This window comes from Drosophila eugracilis, unplaced genomic scaffold (genome assembly GCF_018153835.1).
Source record: "Drosophila eugracilis isolate 14026-0451.02 unplaced genomic scaffold, ASM1815383v1 contig_1104, whole genome shotgun sequence".
In the NCBI taxonomy this organism is placed as follows: Eukaryota; Metazoa; Arthropoda; class Insecta; order Diptera; family Drosophilidae; genus Drosophila; species Drosophila eugracilis.
This window is the reverse complement of record NW_024571881.1, coordinates 219,934-241,640: the sequence shown is the minus strand read 5'-3', so window position 1 is coordinate 241,640 and position 21,707 is coordinate 219,934. Positions and strand designations below refer to the sequence as shown.

General features: G+C 45.0%; 1 protein-coding gene across 16 annotated transcripts; it reads left to right on the top strand.

The window, feature by feature from the left end:
• Positions 1-178: 178 nt before the first annotated feature.
• LOC108109791 (arginine-glutamic acid dipeptide repeats protein) lies at positions 179-21,069 on the top strand. Of its 16 annotated transcripts, none has more exons than XM_017218491.2 (15): positions 179-712; positions 1,916-2,237; positions 11,721-11,855; positions 12,801-13,034; positions 13,105-17,902; positions 17,970-18,093; positions 18,164-18,308; positions 18,370-18,530; positions 18,697-18,753; positions 19,212-19,295; positions 19,365-19,491; positions 19,892-19,991; positions 20,089-20,183; positions 20,244-20,287; positions 20,945-21,069. In XM_017218491.2, exons 3-15 carry the CDS (start codon positions 11,793-11,795, stop codon positions 20,958-20,960), a joined length of 6,048 nt encoding a protein of 2,015 aa, XP_017073980.1. In that variant the 5' UTR covers positions 179-712; positions 1,916-2,237; positions 11,721-11,792; the 3' UTR covers positions 20,961-21,069. The 16 variants fall into 16 exon arrangements, with proteins under 16 accessions (XP_017073980.1, XP_017073976.1, XP_017073975.1 ...); XM_017218487.2 differs by having other exon boundaries at positions 20,235-20,287; XM_017218486.1 differs by lacking the exon at positions 20,945-21,069 and adding an exon at positions 20,543-20,677 and having other exon boundaries at positions 179-448; positions 20,235-20,287.
• The last annotated feature ends 638 nt before the right edge of the window (positions 21,070-21,707 follow it).

Sequence of the window (21,707 nt, the reverse complement as noted above, 5' to 3'; positions counted from 1 at the left end):
TATTTTAATAGATTGTATATTAAAAGTAGCATACAACAATATATGGAAAAGAAGTATAAAACAATAAATATTGCCACTTTTGATCACAAACAGAAGCTGCTTGCTATGTAAGTACTGCTGGCATATTTAGTAACAAAAAACGACAATGTTACCATCATTTCGTAGTCAGCATTGCCAGACCGCGTAAAGTATATATTTTTACAAAATGGTGGCTTCTTCGCGGAGAAATTCGTAGTGGCGATTATTAACAAAAAGCACGCATTTTGGCCAGCGAAATATTGCAAATTGTTGGCGAAAATACTCGCAACGACGCTGGCTGCGGCGTCCAACTGGAAAACTCGCGGAAAAGCAACCAAAAAACGCGCAAGAACCTTGTGAAAATAACTGAAAGCGAAGGCAGGCAATAAAAAAACGCAAGCAACCAAAGTGCGTGCCTGTGTGTGTTTGTGTAAGTGTGTGTCTGTGTGCGCTGCTCTCTGTCTGTGCCTGTGTGTGTGCGTGTGAGTGTGTCTCTCTGTTAGTGTGTGTGTGTGCGCAAAGTGTATGCAAAAAAGAAGAAGAGAAACGGAGAAGAGCGTTAAAAAAAAAGCGTACGACGAGTTTCACGCGCCCAACAACAAAAACACAAAAAACAGCAGCAGCCACAACAACAAATACAACAACTACACTTGGCAGCGGCAGCAATAAAAATAACAAACAGCAGCAGTAAAATGTAAGGAAAAATCTACAAGTGTGCGAAAATTAATTATTACTAAGTGTGTCACTAATTTAATTTGAAATCGCAGTTGCGCAGCGTGCAAATCATTCAAATTTATGTGACGTCTCTAAAGTAAAAAACGAAAAGAAAAAACAACGGTAAAACAGGAGAAAAAAAGAGAAACAGTGGCGTACCCCCTCAATTTGCAAAGGGGTCGGGTCGGGCTGTTGAATCCAGTCTATTATGAACTTTTTGGGGTAGAACAATGCAAACACGAACGAAGGCTCAACAAATTTGGTGAAAAGGAATCGCAAGCGCAGCAGCAGCAACAACAAAGCAAAATCCAAGCGTCAGCAGCAAAGGCAACAAATATAAAAGCAACAACAGCAACCCACCACCGTTGTTGTCCCTTAGTTGTTGTTGTTATCGTCGGCGTTACCACCGACGCGACGCAACGCTCTTGCGGCCAGCGCACCCACCACCCCCCAAAGGATGCTCCTGCCTGATCCCCTCCCTCTATCCTACTTACTACGCCACTGTCCTCATGACCGCTCCTGCTGCTTGTGCTTGTTCTTATTCAACTGCTGCTGCTGCTGACGTTGTCAGAAAAATGTGTCTTGCTGCCTTTTTGTTGGCTGATAAATTAAGCTGAAATTCTTACTTGTTACGATAGAGTGTTCAGATAATATATACATTCAGTAAAGTTAAATTATATTAAACATAAAAATCCTGTTTAATGCAGTCAAATTTCCCAAATATAACTCTTTTATAAGTTTAAATATTTTTATTCGCCATAAACTGCAAATTCTATAGGTCTATTTAAATCTAAACTTATGGAAGTTCCAATATAGAGTTTATTTAATACCCGTTTGTTCATTTATGCTGAAAAGTTGGTTTAATCCCTGGCAATTACAGATTTTTTATTAGCTCATTGATCATGGGAAAATGTTTAATAAAGAAAACTAACATTGGTGTTTCTTAGACTACTTTATAAAGAATTTTTTTCGTCAGTAAAAATAAAATTTTAATTTAAAACTTTGTAATTTACATTCCACCATTTTTGACCGTTTTTTTTTTTGTTACGGTTGCATTGTTTTTCGCAGGGGCGTTTTCTTCCGCCCCCACCTGCTCAATTCTTCTTGTTTGGTTCGCTTTCTTTCTTTGCTTAATCATCTCGGTTGTCTCGAGTCTCACCTACGTCATCTCTTCGCCTTCCAGCTGTGTTTGTGCAAATTAACCAAAATATACATTTCCGGCTACTCACGGCCCCCTCGCTGAGCAACAACAACATCAACGATATCAAGAACAACAGGAGCAGAACAACAACAACAACAACAACAACAGCAGCCAAGACCGCCCACCCTCTTCCGCATCCATTAACCCAGCCCAACATAATCATCATCAACAGCATCATCAACTGGAGTCTGGAATCTGGAGACGGATACCATAGACCGGAGTTACTTTGCCGCCTGCTGCTGGAGAGAGGAGCTTCTTCGGTAGGAACGCCTCGACGAAATACAACCCCGACCCCGGATTCATGGTGAGCCAAGACATCTGTTCGACCGGGCATACATTTAATTATAATTATTTGTTTGCTTAATTCGATACTCCATACCCTGTGGCCCCCTCGTCTCATGTGTCACAACCCCTGTTGTTCGCTTGGGAAAGGGTTTTTCCCTCTAAGGGCTAATGGAGGAAACTATTTTTCAAAGAGGATCCCAAATCAATTAGAAAACTGGGGGCGTGTGCCCTATAATCCGTTGCTATTGTTGGCCATATTCGGTTTTCTATTGCTCATATTTTGTCTGGCTTTTAGGGAAATACGATTATTTCAGAGATAAGGCTTACACATAGCCAAATAAACTAGATCTTTATCGCCGCTATTATAGATTGCTAATGAGCTGCCTTGTAGGGCAATTAATGTTCCCCAGTTTGGAATGGAAAATGTTGACCGAGATGAATCAGTTGAGAAATTCTATAATGTTATTGCGGGGGCTTGTAGGAACAAGTGTTTTCCATAATTTTCCACTTGTTAATATGGCACAGGAATTTACAAAACAGTTTTAAATCACTAATTATAGTGGTGTTACATAAATTTATGGCTCAGCAAAATATTTTAGCAATAAAAGAAATTTTAAAGGCGTAGTAAAACAAAAACTGATTAGAAATGTTTTTAAGAGCTTTTTTAAATACAAATCTTAAAAGTGTGGTATTTATATGGTTTGTGTTCGAGAAGTACTTCAAGATACTTAACCCAATTCTAGTTTAATACCCTTTATTCTACCTATAGTTACTTTGTTATTGTAGGCCTCTTTACTTAAATATTATTGTACAGGCTTAAATCAGTGGTAATGAGGGATTACCAGTCATATGATACCCGCATTTACTCATTGTTAACTCAGGGATTTACGTAGCTTGTTATCTGTTCTAATGAAGTGCCTTCTTTACCTTTAACCTGCTTTTAGCCAAGTCAGTTAGTTCTTGGAAAATGGAGATTGATTTCGAGGAAATTCCCAGACAATTTGCACCGCTGCTCAAAGTGCTTATCTTCTTTGCTCGAACCGCCCATTTCCACATTTTCTTTTGCTTAGCACGCCCGCTTATCTCCACCCGCCCAAAACCACGAAAAAGTGCGGCGGCAAGGCCATCTGATTAGAGACGCATTAAAAGGCTAGAGTGTTTAATTAAAAAATAACGTGCTAATAATGCATTTAATAAAAAAAAAAAGCGAAACGAACGCCGAAAACGGAAACTTCGGACGCAGAAATAACACGAATATTTCTGAAATACAAATACCAAAAGAAGAAACATAAAATGCTGTTGAGAAATGGATGAGTTCCCTTGCGGTTTTCCTGCTCTTCTGGTTTGGGTTGGTTCGGTTTTTGTATTTTGTGTTGAACGTTTTATTATATATTTTTTTTATATTTGGTATCTGGTATATTACACAGTTTCTGCTGCTAGCCTTTGATGTCGGGGTTTTTGTGCGCGCTTTCATATTTTATTATTAGTCATTTGGCTTATTTATAAGGTGCCGTTAAAGTTTAACTTTTATTAATCTGCTTTGTTGCGCTTTTAATTTATAAGTGCTGCTTATCTGATTGAATAGTCCGTCCGTCTATCCGCGCACACTTGACTCGAGTGTGCCGATTTATTGATGTCGATTAGAAGTAAACGAAAGGTTTCCCCCTGTTTAAACCTCTTGTTTCTCCCCATTTCCTTTTTGCTCTGCTGTCCATTACATAAGCGAATTAATTAGCATTGCTGACTGGGCAGTCAAGCGGCTTGATCTAAGCCATCCCCTCGACTAAAGCTGCTTCGAAGTACTGTGGAAACCTTGGCCCTAGAGGTGTGTACGTGAGATAAACTCGTGCGGTGCTAAGTGGTAAATGAAAGTGTAAACACAGGGAATTTTGTTAGACCTAAACTTGATAACTGCCAAATATAGTTGGGGTGTTAATTGAGATAGACTAGACATTTATCTTGTGGTTTTTGGATGTGAAATGTAAATCTTGGGATCAAAGGATCTAAGTTATTTGTTGCTACAAAACTATTTAATAATTGAGGCATTGTATTATTTCAAGTAGTATACTTACCAAATATCTGCTTACCCTAGAAAAAATATTCTTCAAATCTATCTTTAAAATGATATACTCGACATCTCGTCACGATGTCATCGTTAGCCAAGCACTGGCAGTGCTAAATCAATTCCAGTTACTGTTTCAGTTACGTGTTAACTCCATTTAGCGATAAGATAATTAGCACACACAAAGTGCTTATTAAAATATACAATGGCGAGTGATGTATTTGTGGCTGTATGCCAGCGAATTATTATTATTTATTCTTTATTTATATAGCGAGAACAAAAATATGAATAATTAAGCTCGTGTTAATCAGTGTAAAATCAATGAACAGACCGAAATGGGTGAGAATATAATGCAAAAGCGTGTTAAATGGGCCCATAAATCTTTGGCGTTGTGTGTAATTCTATTAGCTGAGCGGAATAATACGCGGTAAGAGTGGGTGGGAGGCACATGCAAAGAGCTCATTTACAAACATACATATAGCCACTCGTGCAATGGCAAACAAACAAATAACGACAGTTCCATAAACACTAGGAAAAAAGGGACAACGACGTGGAATGAAAAGGAATAAAAAAGGAAAAAAATAATAACAAAAAGGCCAGACACAAGGCACCCCGCGCACATCCTGTCGCCTCCAGACAAGACACATCTCGACATAAGTAACACGAAACAATTTCCAAATGAAGCGCGGATAAGCCGCAAAATCCTTAAAATACTCGATAAAATTACATAAAACTAATCGCACAGGCACACGCACACACACCAAGCCGCAGACTACAGAATTGGCTGGATACTCTTAGGGCGGAATAAGGGGAGGTTGAGTATGAGGATGGGGATGATGAAAATGAGGATGAGGATGAAGCGGAGGACGGCGTGCAAAATGATGAAGGTATCTACACCGACAATCTGTTTAACAACTTCATGAGCAAATCCAACAAATCGTATGAAACGAAGCCGACAGCAAGCCAACAGACACGAGCGGACGTCGTATTACGATTCGGATTCGGATTCAGATTCGGTTTCGGATGCAGACGACCCCAGTTCGGATCGGTTCAGTTCGCATCGGATCGGGCCAATGAATTTGCACCTGGGGTGGACCTTGAATTCAGGGTTTATGATTGTCATAAAACAAGAAATAAGTAGGCTAAATAATGTATTATTGCAATGCCAGACCAGACAATGATAAAATTTTAAAAGTTCTTGAGTTATTTTTAGAGTAGCAGTTATATCGTAAATAGTTCGGTTATTTCGATAACTTAACATTCATAATGTTTATGTTGAGACAACGAATTTTTTTACTCACTTAGTTTAGGAAATTCTTGATAAAAGAAGTAGATGTGCCAATGAGCCAAGAATCATCTAACCGTAACTAATGAAAAGTGATTGGTTCTGCCCTGAAACACCTGTACAGCCAAGGTTTTTGTACGCATTTTTACGAAGAAGGTTGTATATTTCCTAAATATTTTTTAAAAATGGTAAATTTTGGACTAGATCTTAAAGAAGGTCCACCCTAGAGCGCACAGGTTAGCAGAGGAGATGAGTGCAGAGGCAGCATTGTGGGTCGTTTATTTGGCTTTTGGAGCGTTGACTCGTCGTCGTCGGCTATATGATGATGATGATGATGACGACGACGACGACGACGGAGACGAGGCTGCTTGAATAGATGCTCAATCGTTTGGGTTGAATGAAGAAAAGCATGTGGAGTGGCGAGTGGAATGGAGTGAAGTGGCCTGGAGTCCGTGTCCATGTCCGTATCCGTGTGTGTGGCAGAGATTGGAGCATGAATAGGAATGCCAACGAGGAAACGAGAAGGAGGAGGTGGAGTAGTAGCACCAGCGTGAGTGCCACTGCGGTGGCATAATGTTCTTGTTGATGTTGAGTAATGGGCATAACAACTGTAAGCTGCCTGCCTGCCTGCTTGTCCAGACAAAAACGAGAGCCAGAGCGAACCTGGAACCTGAAACGAACTCCGAGCGAGTCGAAAAATGTCCAACAGAAGCAAACAATTCCATTACCCAGGCGAAGAAAAGAGAAATTTGTTTTATGGGTTTTTGGTTAAACGCTTCGTCTCTCTCGCTTCCTCGCCACTTTGCCATCCGCCTTTGTTTGTTTCTTTCTGACTTCTGCAACGTCTGTTTTGACTTGTTGTGAAAATTTGGCTTTCACAACACGAATACGGCTACTCATACACATATACACACACACACCAACACATACGTTGTCTCTGTAAAGTGCCTACGAACATTTAATGGGATTTCCGTACTTGACACGAACCCTTCAAATGGACAGATGCACAGGCACACCGTTATTCACTCAAATGGGCGCTATATGGTAGATATATATATATGCATATTTCTACCTTATACCAAAAGCCCATGGTCAAAATGCCTATGACGAACTCAATTGGCCATGCTGCATGGTTCAAATTGTGTGTGCGTCTCGTCTTGGTAATTAAATGGACTCCTCTCGAACGCCTTAATAGAGAGGCTTTTGTTATGCCCTCGGGAATGCGCCGGAGATGGGTAATTTCAGTTGGGTTATTTAGGTGAGGTTTTTAGAGGTTTTCAAACGGTTAAATTGAAGGAATTTCTCATTGTTTATAGGGGGAAGGGAGCTTGGGAATTTACAAAATTCGTTTGAATGGAAAATAAGATTAACCATGAAATATGTAGTTTATAGCATAAACAAAACTTAAATACTCTGCTTTATTAGATTTGAAATATTTGAAATTCACAAGTAGATGACTAATTTATTGAAAAGTAAATAAAGAATGGATAAATAATTCAAGTATATTGCTGTGAAGACCTGGGAAAAAAATATATCATAAACTAAAGAAGCATAATCAACAGAATAAAGAGTTGTACAGCGGAATTCAAGAGTGCACTTGAGCGCGTTAATTTAAAGGTCTAAGCTGAATGAATCATTGAATACACAAATGGTCTATAAATAAAATAAACAAAATAGCCATACACAGAATTCAGGAATACAACTGGGATCAAAGGTTCGGTTGAGTGGTTCAATTGAAAGTTCCGGTCGATTGGACAAGTTCAGAGCGATTGAACCCCACTCGAGTTGTGGCGAGTCAATTGAAAACTGAAGGATTTCACAATTTCCACCCTTTCGATGGACAAACAAACGTGTGGCCGTTGTGAATGGGGGGGTTAAGGGGGTCTCTCAATCACAGCCGGGGGTCTAATTCATTTACAGCCATATCACTTAAACTTCACCATCGCGTAGTCTGCAGCCCGGGGAACTAACCTAATAATCTCTCGCTGAGAGCCCCGTGTAGATAAGGATAAGTTCTCGGGTTTTATGGGCCACCCTTAATGTACAGTTGCTGATAGACGTCGATGGCATAAGGGGCTCTTTCAGTCTGAATTTGAGTTGTCTATCTATCTGGCTGTCTAACGCTCTTATTAACGCCATCGCAGTCGCCGTTGTAGTTGTTGCTGCCGTTGCTTGATGCCTATTTGTCAGTCAATTAGTCAGCTTATTGGCAAGCGATGATTACAAAGAGAAAAACAAGCCAAAAGCTAAAGCTAAGCGGGAGAGCCAAACAGCCGACAAGCCAGCCGACGACAGTCGACAGCTTTTCCATTTCAAAATTATACTCGGCAAGGCTGAAAGAGTGAAAGGGAGCGGAACATAGATAGATAGAGAAAGAGAAAGAGCAAACGAGTGGCCCCTCGTCGGATTTTCCCCACTTTTCTATGCCCCTCCATTCCTCCGCCAACCGAGAAACACCTCCACCCCCTTTTGGGATCCACTCGCGTCCGTTTAGCCGCGTGCGTACACACAATTTTCCGCTACTCATGCTACAAATTGTTTATTGAATTTCCTCTTTCTGCGGCCGTTGCCGATGTTGTTGGTTGTTACACAGTGAGAAAATATGTATCTTAAAATCCTTATATTATTAGATTTGCATAAAATAAATACCGTAAAGTTTTTAAACATTAAAAGTAAGAAATTAAGTTATAAGCCCAGTTTAGTTACTACAAAAACTAAATACCTATGGACATAGAAAAACGATTTTTCTTTCTGTGTGATTTGGCTGCCATTGGCTTTCGAATTTTTTATTTTCATTTACATTTCTCGCTTTGTTTTCGTTTATGTTTATGGGCTGTTTAGAAAACAATTTCCAGCCACAGATAGGGGGTAAGTTGGAGTTGTTAATCCAGTGTAACTTTATAATATGCGATGACATTAATTGAGCGAAGACGGACGCGCCAGTTGAGAGTGACAGCATTATTGGCCTTAAATTTACACGGAGGTCAGATTGTGGAGAGGGGGACGAAATCCGGTGTTGGGGGGACGGTCCCGGAAAAAGCCAAGCCAAAGCTGGGATCCAAACCGACATTGCTGACTCACAAAATGAGAGCCAAGTACTCGAGAACGTCACGTAGTCAATGTACAGACTCTACCCAGTTCGTGTCGTCTCTTTCGGTCTCTCTGTGTCTATATGTATATACCCCTCTCTTTCACCAGACTGTGTGCCATAATTTGTGGTCTTTTACAGGGAAAAAGGGACCGTTGTAGAGCAGAAGCAGGCATGAGGAAAACCAGGGGAGTGGCAAACACACGGAGGGCACTTTTCGGTGGTGGCAAATGTGTTCGAGCCTTTCGTTTTGTCTTTTCAGATTTTATGGCTTTGTGCGTTTACAACGTCGCTTTTGTAGTACATTTGTTTTATAACAGCCGCTCAACACCGCCAGCGGAAAGCCGCCACAGAATATAGAGCCCAGAGACCATAGCCCCGACAGAGCCCACAAGGCAGGAACAGCGGGAGGAACAGCTTAGCACATTGCCAGCAGTTATTACACAATTTTTCCCCAAGCGCCAGCCAACCAGCAGCCCAAAAGGCAATGCACAGTGCAAAATTCAGTAATAAATCAGTTGTATATAACTTTTTGGCAAAGATTAATTCGATCATGTTCCGGGGATGACTGACTTACAACCCTTGTTTTTGGTTACTGGTATTCGATGGGTAGTTTATAAAACAATTTCACAAGCAAAATGAATCGAGAAAAAGATTCCCAAATTTGTATTTTAAGGAATATGAAAACAATACATATTTTTGGGGGGTTTTTTGTTTAGGTTTCTTGGCAAAAGGTTGAAATAGAATGTTTTAGAATGTAGGTAGGGTATAAGATTATAATGATTTTCTTTCTGTGGAGCAGCCTGGAGGCAAAACAGCAGCAAACCACCGACAATGCTCGGCATGTGGGGATCGGGATTCAGTCGGTCGCGTGCCCTGCGCCCTGGTGGCCACCGCCACCTTGTGTGTGTTTATATGAAATTTTTCCACTCACGACTCCCCCATAAAAAAGTTTGCTGCCAGTTAAACCAACCAGCCAAGCAGTCAAAACCCAACCAGGCCAACAGGGCCAGGCCAAAGCCAAAGCAAGTAACCTGGTCGGGTTTGCCTGTGCTGTGGTGTGGTTTGGAATGGAGTGGTGAGGTGTGGTGTGGTATGGCATGGTTTAGTATGGTATGGTATGGTGTTGCTGCTGATGTCGTTGATAAGTGTTGGCCCCAAACGCAGACCGTTCGTTGCACAGTGGAGCAGGGTACTTTGGAATGTATAGGGTTATGCTAAACAGATCTCTAAATAAGGTATATCAACCCTTTCACTAAATTGGCTATACCCCATGTCATTTTCAAGTGGTTTGATAATAATTAGTTAAATTTAAATCGCAAACCAAATTATCAGTTGTTACTCAACCCATTTTAATTCTTTAACTAACATTTTGAGTAAGAAAAACATAGTTTAATATATTAAACTAACCGATTTAAGTGAATCTTTACTTGAAGCTAGTTTAAGTTAGTAAAAGATAGCAGAACTAAATATAAAATACATTTTCAGTCATATCTCAATGGGTGTCTGTCTCGTTATAAACTTGAAAACACTTTTTGCAAGATTATTAGACTTATTGAGGGTGATGAGGAAATAAGTAGAGCACTACTGATACCGAAAAGCAATCCATTGATATCTCGGCTTTACGCTGGGTAAACAATTATTCATAGGTAAACATTCATTGGCATATTTCGCTGGCAGTCAAACAAAAGACGGCAGAAACGCTCGCATATTTCTCCCCCCTTCTGACTGACGGTCATGAATATTTCATTTGTTTGCCTGTGCCGAGGGGATTACTACCGAATCGAAACGAATCGAATGTGACCACGGTGCAACCCGAGGTCCAGGTCCCGGTCTTCGTCCTCCACTCCCAGCCGTTTTGTGCCCCTCCTCCGGGTCCACCTCCTCCGGGATCGTGGTGTGGCACCCTCCTCGTCCCGCTTTCCGTTGTCGTCAGTCATTTAGGCGGCGTGTCGTGCCTTATTGAGTGTAAATCTGTCGACAATGCGCACATACACCTCTACATAGAGGTATATATGTATATATATATCTGTTTATTTTTTTTTCGGCCTGCCTTTGCAGATCCGATGTGAGTCGGGCAGCCGTAGTCGTCGCTCCCGTAGCTGTCGCTGCATTTAATTAATTGATTTTAATTGCCATAATTTGTGTGCCGCTGCCACACAACCGCAACACCGCCGGCATTCCTGATGTGAGATGGCAGGCAACGCACTGCGTCCGTCTTTCCGTCTGGCCGTCCATTTGCCTGTCATTGTGCATTGCCAATGATATTGATTCATAAGCAAATTTAATGATAATTCCTCTTGGTGGAGTTGACTCGGCAGGCATGGGTATGTGAGTATGGGAGAATGGGGATGTGGTATAGGATGGTTTGGGGCCGAAGGAGGCTTACTTAACCGCCTCGTTACATTTATTCGCGGACTTACTTGAGCGGAAAATCTGTTTACAGCTGCACGCACACTCGAAAGAAAGCGCCAGACATGGAGAAGAGAAAAAAAAATGCGAGTGATGGTTGGAAAAAATTAAGTAAAAACGGGGAAACAGAAGTTGGCAATACTCTTTGTTAGGTAGCATAAAAAGGAATTTAAGAAAGTGAGAGGTACTCAAGCAAACCATCAGATTCATAAAAATCCTCCTTGTAAAGGGTATAAATTAAGAGGAAGTAGAGCAAACTGAAGCCAAACCATTCGTCTGTCGTCAGTCCAATTCTCCAATCCTTCGAATCCCTCGGGGTCTGTACGTGGCGGGCGCATTAACATATGCAGGCGATTAAGTGCCAGAGAACTCAATCGTCCGACAGCATAAACCCCTAATTTCCCGGCCCCGTCGTCGTCATCATCCGTGTCCCCCGGCCATTCCCTCCTCTCATCGTCACTACATCGTTCGCACATTACATGGCATTATTTTTATGGATTATTTATTTATGCATGTTGATATGAACTTCATCGCTTTATTGAAAATGCTTTTACCCCCACCGATCCGATAGCCCCTGTCTGCCGTACTTTCTCTAACAGTTTGAATCCTTTTTTTATATAACGAATTTTCTCTGTGTGCTTGGATCTATTTGCAGTTGAATTTCATACATATCGTAGAGGGCATAAAAAGGCTTAACACTGGACCGGAAGCGTGTTTTTAAAGGGTGATGGCGGCCTCCACTCAAGGAGAAATTCGAGTGGGTCCCGGCCACCAGGTAAACGATGTCTATGTACGTACATAACTCTCACAAATCAGAAATTCAGCTCACGGTAACAAAAAAAAAATGAAAAAAAAAACAAAGAACTACAAAATTTAACAAAATATGCAAACCGAATATAATAGACCTTATTTCTTTTGTTTATTGCAAAAGTTGTAATTTATATTCCTCTGTTCTTCCTCTTGAATGTATTCAACGAGAAATCTTTCTCAAATTGTTTTTGCGTGTAGCCTTTGAAGAAACGGAAAATAATTTAAGAAATTAATGGTCCTGTTTCCGTTTTCGATTTCAATCAAGTTTTGCGAGCATGAAATCTGTGGATTTTCATTTTTTCGGGTCACTGATGACTCAATAAAAGTACACATTAAATATATTTCAACATTTTATATGTTTATCAATGAATTTTAAAACTTTTAGAGTGTCATATATCTTGAAGAAGTATTTCTTTCTTGATAATTATTAATATTATGTTTCTATATCAGTAGATTCAACCGATTTCTTCGATAAGGCTACAGTGACGTGCATTAATTTAAATATTTCGGTTACTCTTAGCATAACCTTTTAAAAAGTATCCTTGTATATAACGCCTAATCCCTGTAAATAATTTGTAGTTCTAGCGTTTATGCAATTGGCTATTACTAGTTCGAATCCTCGATGAGTAGATGTTGACCCAGATCCAGATCCCAGCCAAATTCCTTGCTCTTCCTCCTTACCAAAAAACCATTCGAGGAAATTCGTAGCACACATTATACATTATTCATCCATAATCATGCATTAGACTTAAGTTTGTGTATCATCTCGTGGGTGCTGGTAATCCCCCCGGATTGCCGGCACTAGCTGTCTTGCCTGTGGTGTGTAGTGTGCGTGGTGTGGTTGTGTGACTAACCCATCAATCGTTCTCCTGGAGTTTTTGAACTAATCTCAAAATATTTCGTTTGTCTCCTATGACGACTGAAGGCAAAACTGCCCGATTATAATCCAATCTCAAGCTTCCCCATCGACAAGGAAACCGATGAACGTGAACTAGAGGAATCAAGATGGAGTCCAGGCGTTGTGGCCGATGGCGACTTGTTAATGTTCTTGCGTGCGGCTCGCTCTATGGCTGCATTTCAAGGAATGTGTGATGGCGGACTAGAAGACGGTTGTTTGGCTGCCAGTCGCGACGACACCACAATAAACGCACTCGACGTGGTGAGTTACCCGAGATGATATATGTTGAATGCATTTCCTTAGCACTTTTTAATCTGAAATCCCTTTGCAGCTCCACGATTCTGGCTACGATCCAGGCAAAGCTCTACAAGCACTAGTAAAGTGCCCCGTTTCGAAGGGCATCGACAAGAAGTGGACCGAGGACGAAACAAAGAAATTCATCAAGGGTCTGCGTCAGTTTGGGAAGAACTTCTTCCGCATTCATAAGGACCTGCTGCCGCATAAGGATACGCCGGAGCTGGTCGAGTTCTACTATCTGTGGAAGAAGACGCCCGGCGCAAACAACAATCGGCCGCACAGGCGACGCCGTCAGAGCGCCCTGCGCCGCAACCGTGTGACACGGGCCAACAACAGCAGCAATAGCAACACCCCTCCCAAGAAGGAGGACACTCCAGAACCACAAACTGCGACGACGGCGACGGCGGCGGCAACCGCGGCGTCCGAGACGGCGAGTCGATCCTCGCCCGCTGTCTCCAAGGAGGAGAACAGCTCGCTCACCGAGGACGACGCCAGCGAGTGCGACAGTGATTCGAGTCTGACCCACAAAAGGGATGAATCACCCTCAAGGATGAGGACGCGAAATAAGCAACAGAACAACAACAGCAGCACCAGCAGCAGCAACAACGCGGCCGGCAACGGTGGCGGTAACGCCACATCCATAAGTAGCGGTTCAACCGGCGGCGGTGCCGCTGGCGGCAATAGTTCGTCTAAGGACCAGTCAACCAACGCCGTGGCTAATGGCAAGAGGCCCAAGCGAGGCTCCGAAACACCGGATGTTGCCGGCGGAGCCTCGGTCGATAGTCCTAAGACACCGACGAAGAGCGTGGCCGAAAGTTCGGCCAACAAGCGCAAAGGTGGTAAACAAGATACGCCCAACAAAAAGAAACGAACGGAGCAGGAGGTCAACGAGCCGAGTGCCCAAGAAGAGAATGTTGTCAAGGAGAAGCGCAAGCGACCGGATAGCCCGGTGGAGAGCATGAACTCTGACAGCAGACCAGACTCTGTGCTCGACGATGGAGAATCCAACACCACAGATACCACCACCGCCGAGCAGCATTCCACTAAGGATAGCAAGGAGACGGTCAGCTGCAAGGAGGAGCGCGAAATGGTCACCAACGATCTGGAGGTCAAGGCCGAGGAAAAGGCGATCAAGGCAGAGACTTTGGCGGAGGATAGCAAGGATAGCGCAATCAAAAATATGGATGAGGAGACGAATATCCAAGCGCCTAACAGCGTGGAGACAAGTTTGGTGGATGGACCCAACCCTATTGCCGTGGCTAATCCTGTAGCACCACCAATTACCATGAAAGTGCCCACAATTGCGACTGTGGAGGCGCTAAATGCTTCCGTGGATCGCAAGGAGGCCATTGAAAAAATGGAGTCTTGCGACAACGATCCGGAGATGCTTAAGAAGCTGGCAACTATTAAGCAGGAAGTTTCTCCGCAGCTGCAACAGCAACAGCACATGCAGCAGCAAACGCAGCAGCAAATGCAGCAGCAACTCGTTCCAGTTGGCATTCAGCCACCGCCTACTTGTCCGCCTTCTGAGTCGGTGTACATCAAGAAGGAGCCCATGGAGGACTCCATGGATGCCACGTGCAATCAGAACAGCAATGAGCCTCAGGACCTGAAGGTGAAGATCGAGATTAAAAACGAGGATGCCCTTAAGCACAGTGCTGGAGGAGGTCTGCCACCAACAGGTCCTGGTGGACCGCCTTCAGCTCTGCATCCACTTTCCGGAGCTCCAGTAGAGAGTAGTCAAGAGCTCTTGCATCTGCAGCACATCCCTCATGGACCGGTGCCAACACAACCACCTCCTGGTTACCTTATCGATGGTCAGCTAAAGTATGGACCACCGGGACAAGGTGTACCCCCACAGCCACCACAACTGCACAGCGATGGGCCTGGAGGAGCCAGCGGACCACCGCCTGGAGCGCCGACAACGCCGCAGAAGTATCCGCCCGAGATGGAAATGAAGTTCGCTCCCCAGGATCTCAAGTATCCCCCACCGCCGCCTCTTGATGCACTGAAGTATAGTCAGGAGATGCAAGCATCGGCGGCGGCGACGGCAGCGGCGGTAGCAGCAGCTGCCGGAAAATACGATATGAAGTATATGATTGAGCAGCAGGGCAAGTACCCCGTAGAGTTGTCCGCTGCCCATCAGCCGCTAAGTAAGCCGGGTTACCAAGATTCGCTGAAGATACCCGATGTGAAACCAGGATTTGGTCACCTGCCGCACAATGTAGGCTCGCCTTTGGATGTTGCCCATAAATACGGGCCGCCTCCCACATCACAAGAGTCCCAGCAGCAACCTCAGCCACCAGCACATCAGGTTCCGCCGGGAGCAACTCCACCACCAGGCATCGCCATGCCTAAGCCGCACTACCAGCACGATGTGCAGACGCCACCATTGGGTCGGCCCTTCGAGCCCACTGGTCTTATGCTCAAGTATGGCGATCCATTAGCGGCAAAATATGGCCCGCCGCAGGATCTCAAGTACCCGATGCCACCGGTCTCACAGGCAGGACCGGCGGACGTGAAACCGTATGGTGGTGAAAATTTGATCAAGTCTTCGCCATATGGACCGCCTCCGGAGAGCCCTATCGATGCTTCCGCGCGCTCAACGCCTGGTCAAGATAGCCAGGGCAGCAACAGCAATTCACAGCCACCGTCGATGCCTCCGCAGCCCCAGCAGTTCCAGTCGCCGCATCCATCGCCGCATATGCCTTCTCCAGCCGGAGGTGGCCTGCCACCGGGAATGCATCCGCAAAATCTCATTCACGGACCGCCACCAGGTTCAGCGGGAGGTGCTGGCCCTCAGCCACCTCCACCGCCCACGTCGTTGCACCAGCCCACTCCCACGGCTCCAGGTCCGCCAAGTCTGCAACATGGATTGCATCCTGGTCACCCGCACCCGCAACTTTCTGCGGCTTCATCGCTACCGCCGAGCTCGATTGGAATTCCTCCCACGCTGTCGACAATGGCGCCCTCGCACATGCACCCGCACCTTCACCCACATGCGCATCTGCAGGGTCTCCATCGGCCGCACGACCTACCGCCCAGTATGCATCCACATGCGCCCATGCCTCTGTCGTTGCAGGGACATCCGCAGCATGGTCATGGACTGCCTCCCTCGCACGCTCCTCAGCAGCAACAGCAACAACAACAGCCGCCTGGCGGACCAGCTGGCACGGTGCGAACTCCATCACCTGCTCAGCAGCCGCCCAGATCCCTGCACGATCCACAATCGTCACGAGAGCCGCCCAGCTCACAGCCCTCGACCACGATGGCAGGATCGAGTGGTCCGAGTGGACCAGCGCCGCAACAGTCGCCGCACGCGCATCGCACATCGCCTTTACCTGGCCTCGCAGGTAGTGGACCTCCGCCGCCAGGACTTATCGGGCATCCGATGGCCATACATCCGCATCTGGCTCACCTGCCACCCGGTCATCCGGCCCACGCAGCGCTGGCTCATCCGGGACACCATCTACTGTCGCATTCGATAGCTGGTTTGGGTCCTGGCGGCGGACCCATAGCGTTGCTGGCCGGACCCGGTGGACTTGGAGGTATACCAGAATCCGCCCTTAGTCGCCGCACCCCGCCTTCACACTTGCCACACTCGCACGCCTCTACGGCCCCGCTGACTCCGCATTCCGTGGCCAGCATGACGTCTACCAGTATGTCCCTTACCACCAGCACGGTGCCATCGTCCGCCTTTAGTCGCGCCAGTCCCAGCGTACAGATCTCGAGCGGTGGTGGAGGCCCTTCAGGTCCCGGAAGTGTTGGACCTGGAGGATTACCAAACTCCTCAGCAGCGGCAGCAGCGGCTGCTGCGGCAGCTGCTCACCGTGCGGCCTCACCGGCGTCTAGCGTCAGCAGTCTAAGTCGTCAGAGCCCGCTCCATCCGGTGCCACAATCGCCGCTTAGCCATCATCCCTCATCCTCTGCGTTATCTGCAGCAGCAGCCGCTGTGGCAGAAAGGGATAGACATGCGTTGATGCGACAACAATCACCACACATGACGCCACCACCGGTGTCCAACGCCTCGTTAATGGCAAGCCCACTGAGCAAGATGTACGTTCCTCAGCCGGGTCAGAGAGGTTTGGGAACATCTCCACCACCTCATTTGCGGCCGGGAGCTTCGCCTCCGGTGATCCGTCATCCGCAGATGCCTCTACCGTTGCCACTTATTGCGCCTGGCGGAGGAATCCCTCAGATTGGAGTGCATCCGGGCCAGTCACCCTATCCGCATCCACTACTGCATCCCTCCGTGTTTTACTCTCCGCATCACCATCCCTTCAATTCCCCATATGGATATGCGCCCTATGGTCCAGGATTCCCAGCCTACATGAAGCCCCCACCACAACCGGGACAACTGGATCCGGCAGCTGTAATGGCCGCCCACCATGCTGGATTACAAGGACCGCCTCCCCAGCAAATGCGTCAGGATGAGCAAAATGCTGCGGCAGCCGCTGCAGCAGCAGCTGCTGAGAAACAACACCAAGCGGCTGCAGCAGCGGCAGCTCAGCAACACAAAGCGCCGCAGCAACAACCGCCCGGCGGTATGCCACCAAACAAGCCGCCAACGCCAAAGACACCACAGGGTCCGGGCGGTGGTTTGCCACCTGGAATGGGTGGACCGGGAACACCTACGGGACTACCGCCTGGTGCTTATCCTGGCAGTCATATGCCAGGATATCCACAAGGGCCGCCTCATGGTTCACCCTTCGCGCCGCAAGATGGTCAGCCTCATGGCCTCAAACCGACATCGCACATGGATGCCCTGCGAGCACATGCACACTCGGCCAATTCGGCGGGTATGGGCGGAGGACATCATCCCACGGAGCCATGTAAGAGGGGATTCTGGAATTGGATACTAAGTAGTTTAGCTAATTATGCTTATTATGCTTTCTTTAGTGCCCATTGATATTGAACCTGATCCGGAGCCAGAGATACCCAGTCCCACGCACAATATACCACGTGGTCCCAGTCCCGAGGCGAAACCGGACGACACCGAATGCCATCGCTCTCAGTCTGCCATGTAAGTGTCGTACCAAGGGATATTAAATATTTTTTTATATGGTTTCATAATTAATAATCTTATTCCATAGATTTGTGCGCCACATCGATCGTGGGGATTACAATTCATGCACGAGAACGGATTTGATCTTCAAGCCAGTGGCCGACTCAAAGTTGGCCCGCAAGCGCGAAGAACGCGACCGCAAGCTGGCCGAAAAGGAGCGTGAGCGGCGTCAGGTGAGTAGACTTTTCATCTACAAATGAAGCTCAACTTAATCCGATTTTCCGTCCTTCACAGCAGCAGCAACAACAGCAACAGCAGCAACAACAACAGCAAGCGGCAGCGGCTCAACAGGCGGCGCAGCAGGCCAAGATGAAGGCCGAGTTAAAGCCTCCGTATGCTGATACGCCGGCACTGCGTCAACTGTCCGAGTATGCTCGTCCCCACGTCGCCTTCAGGTGAGTGTCAGGAGATGGAGGAACAACCCTTCCTCAAAACTCTTACGCCTGGTGTTAGGATTTCGTTCAGTTATCTTCCGTCGTTTTTTACTTTTCTAACTCCATTTGGGAGTCCACAAAAGTCGCGTATGCTGATTGTAATTATTTCCATTCAATTCAATTTCAGTCCTGTTGAGCAGATGGTGCCATATCATCATCCAATGGGCCCCATGTACAGAGAGAGGTACAGTACCAAAGCCTGCCAAGCCCCAACTTCATTGCGAAAGCCTTGCTACATATCCCAAAACACAACCATTAACCCTTTCACGACTCATAAAATCCATTCACACCTCACAAAGTCTTGACATTCATCACTTCCTCGTTTATCCATATTCATATATAGTGCATTTCGGGATCCTAAGACTAACATGAATCTAATCCATTAAAAGGGGTTCTGAAAAGCACTAACATTTCCCAAAATGAAACCCAAACCATTCCGATAAGCATCGCCATTTCCCAGCTTTATATCCGCCAGCTTTTTAAAAATTTGGTATACTAAGCGCACATCAAAATTTACGCTTAAGCTCTTTATAATTTGCTTTTTGTCTACTCCAAGCCATGATTCCCTAACCAACTACACATTGATCCCAATGCGGCCAACCCGTAATCCTGGTGCTTTTACTAAATTTTAAATACTTTTAGGGAATTGGAGGAGATAAAGAACGCACAAGCTGCTGCGGCAAGTCAATCCCGACTAGATCCGCACTGGATGGAATACTACAGACGGTGGGTTCAAGCTTCTTTTTATATTATGAAATGAAATTAACTTTATAGATTTTCTTACTACACCAACAGCGGCATTCACCCCTCGCAATTCCCCCTGTATGCGAATCCAGCGATATCGCAGATGGAGAGGGAACGTCTGGGAATTCCACCTCCGCACCATGTGGGGTTGGACCCGGGCGAGCACATGGTGCGTATGGTAGGCTACACTTCTTTATTATTCCACTCGACTCATATTCACAAAATCAATCGTATTTGGAACGTGAAGCGATCGAACCGCAAAACCGAACCAATCACTATGTCCACTTGTCAGCTCACCTGTTAACCAGTCCAGTACCCGCATAAAAACAAAAACCCAAGCACGCGTCCCGTCATGCTGTTCATGTTCTGTGCTAACCATTTTATTTGCCATGCCATGCTTTTGCCTCATCTCGATGGGGCACCTAACCCACAATCCAAACCAATATCAAAACGACAAGTGTCGCCATCTAACCCGCATTACGCATCGTTACATAAAACTCTGTTAATCTTGTATTGGCGCCCACGCCCACGCAGCACTGGCTCTTTTGAAACTTTCTACGATATTCAATAATTTTCAGATACGATTGACGAGAGAATATCATGCACACTCTCATACTCATTTACATTTGCCTTTGCATCCACAGCCGCAACCACCGGAGGCCGGTTTCCAACTGCCACGTGAGTTTGTATAGCCCTTGAGGTTTTCGCCCTCTTCTATAGCCCCCACAGGACATAAAAATAACTGATCCATCTTTTCTTTTTTATTCTTCCCTAGCGAATGTTGGCCAGTATCCGCGGCCAAATATGCTTATACCTAGGGAGCCACACTCGGATGTCCTGCTGCGCATGTCTTATGCCGACCAACTACAGGTTTCCCAATTCCCTAATCCACATCCTAACTCATTAATTACATATATACAGTATTTACAGGCCGCCGAGTTCCAGCGACAGTCCCTGCACGATCAATACTTTAGGTAAGTTTCGTTGGGCATAGAAATACTTATGATTTGGGGTGTCTACGTAATATAGATCTGAAAGACAGATAATATTGATATAATCTTTAATGTACAATAAATATGAATCAGACAAATACATCCAAAATTTAAGCTAGGCTCATCCACTCCTTTGTAACATAGTTTTTCACCATGTTTTTGTTGTTGCTTATGTTGCATTTATGTTTCTGTTTCCGTTTCCGTTTGATCATCGCCCGCTCTCTTTCATCCCCACAGACAACGGCCCAGATAAGTGGACAGACAGCAATTGTAGAGAGCAAGCAACTGAACAAAGACAATACTCGGGCCGCGGCCGTGAGGAACTGCTTTGTGTGATTTTTGTGTTCAAGCGTTTACATTTTGTTTTCCACATATACAACCCCCACATACTCACCATTAAGAAAGCATCAACATCATCATCATCATTATCAGCAGAGACGACGTCAGCGTATGGCTCAATAATCCAGAAACCAGAAAAACCAAGCGACTATAAGTTGCGCAACGCCTTGTCACGTTTTTATGTAAAAAGTTAGTAAACCCTTTTTGATTTTAAACTCATCCCTCTGCTTCGAATCATCTAGTCAATGTTTATCTCGAGATTATTTAGTACTTGAACTAATACGAAATTTTGATAAACAGGAATCAGCTGCGTTAAACGGAAGTGGACCGTCAATCGCTCCAGCTGCACACAAAACACTTCACACCAGACACTTACTGACCAAGGCATCCAGAATCAAAAAGCAGAAACCAACTACAAAAACTAAACTAAACAAAACAGGACACGATGGTCGCAATATCTTAAGTATCCTTTTCATAGTGTATAGTGTTAAATTCTTAGACTTAAGCGAGATTTGGATTTGGAGCATGTTAAATACGGTCTAGAATTATATTAAGGCAAAGGAACAAAATCGAACTTGGCACACAAATTTTTATTGAGGTTTTCAAGCAGCTTATATAAATATATATGTATGAATGTGCTACACTTCGACAAGAAACTAACTAGTAAGCTCCACAAATCAAATGATTTAAACACGATGATAACTAAGCAAAACCAAAACACAAACTCACCCGCACTTGCTGCAGGAGGCAAGGTACATAAATTAGTATAGTAAAACGATTAAGAGATAGAAGGATGGAGCGTTCATATATATATATATTCGAGTGGTACTGTACAAATGGATTCGGAGTTCGATTTTCTTTTTACAAAACATTTTGACACTTTACCCAATAGATATGTCTAATATAATTTAAATGTACTTCCAGCCGCAATTGAACCTTATATGTGCTTGCTGCTTTTGACTTTTTAGCTAAAATAAAATGGAAAACGAATCACGCCAATGCCTAGATTTCGCTTTTTGTAGTCCCCGTTTTTACCAACTACCAACTAATTGCTACTCATTAT

What these genes read in the sequence shown, in the direction of transcription:
- LOC108109791 (XM_017218487.2), top strand. Translation starts at nt 11,793, where the DNA reads ATGGCGGCCTCCACTCAAGGAGAAATTCGAGTGGGTCCCGGCCACCAG. An exon ending in AGGAGCGTGAGCGGCGTCAG is followed by an intron (nt 18,309 to 18,369) that starts GTGAGTAGACTT and finishes CGTCCTTCACAG; the next exon opens with CAGCAGCAACAACAGCAACA. An exon ending in GCGAGCACATGGTGCGTATG is followed by an intron (nt 19,492 to 19,891) that starts GTAGGCTACACT and finishes AATAATTTTCAG; the next exon opens with ATACGATTGACGAGAGAATA.